The sequence below is a fragment of the Engraulis encrasicolus genome, chromosome 2 (assembly GCF_034702125.1).
Source record: "Engraulis encrasicolus isolate BLACKSEA-1 chromosome 2, IST_EnEncr_1.0, whole genome shotgun sequence".
Taxonomy (NCBI): domain Eukaryota; kingdom Metazoa; phylum Chordata; class Actinopteri; order Clupeiformes; family Engraulidae; genus Engraulis; species Engraulis encrasicolus.
The window spans coordinates 37,639,384-37,641,883 of record NC_085858.1 but is presented as its reverse complement, the minus strand read 5'-3'; the positions used below and the strand labels follow the sequence as shown (position 1 = coordinate 37,641,883).

At 43.8% G+C, this 2,500-nt stretch overlaps 1 protein-coding gene across 1 annotated transcript in view; it reads right to left on the bottom strand.

The window, feature by feature from the left end:
• Nucleotides 1–2,500, bottom strand: part of LOC134438358 (tubulin polyglutamylase ttll6-like) — a 43,537-nt gene that overhangs the window by 21,037 nt on the left and 20,000 nt on the right. The window contains exon 4 of the mRNA XM_063187915.1: nucleotides 2,240–2,358. Within this exon, the coding sequence (XP_063043985.1) occupies nucleotides 2,240–2,358 (119 nt within the window). The remainder of the gene's footprint in view (nucleotides 1–2,239; nucleotides 2,359–2,500) is intronic.

Genomic DNA, 2,500 nt, shown 5'->3' with positions numbered 1-2,500 from the left:
GGTATTTCAAAGCATTCATGATGCCATGCACCCTAACAAAGTTCCCAGGGCCTTTGGAAGCGAAACAGCCCCACAGCATCACTGACCCACCCCCATACTTCACAGTGGGTATGAGGTGCTTTTCAGCATGCGCATCTTTCGTGGTACGCCAGACCCACTTAGAGTGTTTGTTGCCAAAAAGCTCAATCTTGGTCTCATCTGACCAAAGCACACGGTCCCAGTTGAAGCCCAAATACCGCTTGGCGAACTCCAGACGCTTGCGTTTATGATTGTGAGTGAGGAAAGGTTTTCTCCGTGCATGCCTCCCAAACAGCTTGTTGGCGTGTAGACAGCGCCTGATGGTTGATTTGGAGACTTTGTGACCCCAGGATGCTACCATTTGGTGTAATTCTGTAACAGTGAGCTTTGGAGATCTTTTGATTTCTCTTACCATCCTCCTCACTGTGCGTGGTTGCAAAATAAACTTGGGTCCTCGTCCAGGCTTGTTTACCACTGTTCCAGTTGTTTTGAACTTCTTAATTATTCCTCTCACAGTGGATATGGGCAGCTGCAGTTGAGTGGCAATCTTCTTGTAGCCTCTGCCTGACCTGTGAAGGTCGACGCACATCTGCCTCACTTGTATGCTTGTGTTCCTTTGTCTTTCCCATGTTTAAGAGTGGATAAGAGAAATGGCCTCGGTGTCACGTCATATTTATACCCCAGGGAAACAGGAAGTGATGAATTACTAATTACATGTTCCTACATACTCTGGTAAACTTTGTAAACTACTGTAGAAATGACAGAAATGCTTCAATTATATTTATTTCCTGGGAATTGTTAAGGGTGCCAATAATTGTGGAACAGGTGATTTAATGAAAAATAATTATTTTTAGTCAGGGATTTTTTTTATTTTCTTACAATTCATTTGAGTTGAAGGCTACATTTTCCTACAATTTTCAGTGTGACAGTATTCTTCTGCAATAAACACTGAATTTATTTTAAGGCTTCTAACACATCTCAACCAGGGGTGCCAATAATTATGGAGGGCACTGTATATAGTATATAGTATATAGTATATAGTATATATATAGTATATTTAGTACCTGCTAACACAGCATTTTTATTTCTTTTTTTCAGCCCTTTCTGTGATCCTGCCCAGTGGGAGTGGGAGTGGAGTGAGGAAAGGGGCGTCTCATTAAGTGTCTCATTTCTTAGGTTGTATATATCTCTTGATGTCCTTTTGGTTGTCTGTGTGTCTTATCAGTCTGGAGTCAGAAGTAGTGACCTTGGTTCTGTTTATCATTCAATCATTACCTCCTTCAAGGAGATTATGTTTTCGGTCGCATTGGTTTGTCTGTCTGTCTGTCCGTTTGTTTGTCTGTTTGTTTGTCAGCAGGATAACTCAAAAACACATGAACGGATTTGGATGAAACTTTGTGGAGTTGTTGGAAATGATCAAAGGAACAAGTGATTCAATTTTGCTAGTGATCCGGATTGCGAACCGGAACCAGTATTTTTCAAAAAGAAGGCAGAAAGACTTCATATAAAAATAAGGTGTACTACAGGCAAATGTTCTATCAAACAGCTTCCTTGGCGGAGGTCTGCACTCTGCACTCTCTGAGTGCATTTCCAGTTTTAACATTTTAACATTCCATCAGCAGTTCACCCATTCCATCAGACTTCCTAATAAGACCTGGTAACCAACCCTCTCTGCTCAGACCGACACGTAACACTAATTAATATGTTACAGGGATCTTCCACAATAATTCATGCATTATTAAAAGGAGGTGTCTCTGTCATGTTAATTAATGCATTATAAGAGGAGCTATCTGCCATGTTAATTAATGCATTATAAGAGGAGGTATCTGTTAATAAATGCTTTATAAGATCAGGAGTGTGATTAGAGGAGAGGTTTGGGCCAAGGGTCAGCTGATAGGCCTTCTCATGTCTATCACTATCTCTGCGGAGAAAGTCAGGTCAGTCCAGGTGACCGAAAGGCTCTGTGTGTGTGTGTGTGTGTGTGTGTGTGTGTGTGTGTGTGTGTGTGTGTGTGTGTGTGTGTGTGTGTGTGTGTGTGTGTGTGTGTGTGTGTGTGTGTGTGTGTGTGCGAGGGCGTGCATATGCGAGTGTGTGTGTGCGTGTATGTGTGTGTGTGAGAGAGCGCGCGCGAGAGAGAGCGAGAGAGCGCGTGAGAGACAGAGACAGAGAGAGAGAGAGAGAGAGAGAGAGAGAGAAAGAGAGAGAGAGAGAGAAATATCACCTGGTGGGCCTTCATGTCCATGACTCTATCCAGGGAGACAGTCAGGTCGGTCCAGTAAACGTTCCACTCCTCGCCCTCTTGCGCCTCCAAAAGGCCGAAGCGGGACGCTGCACGTCTGACTGAACAACACACACACACACACACACACACACACACACACACACACACACACACACACACACACACACACACACACACACACACACACACACACACACACGTCACACACACACACACACACACACACACACACACACACAC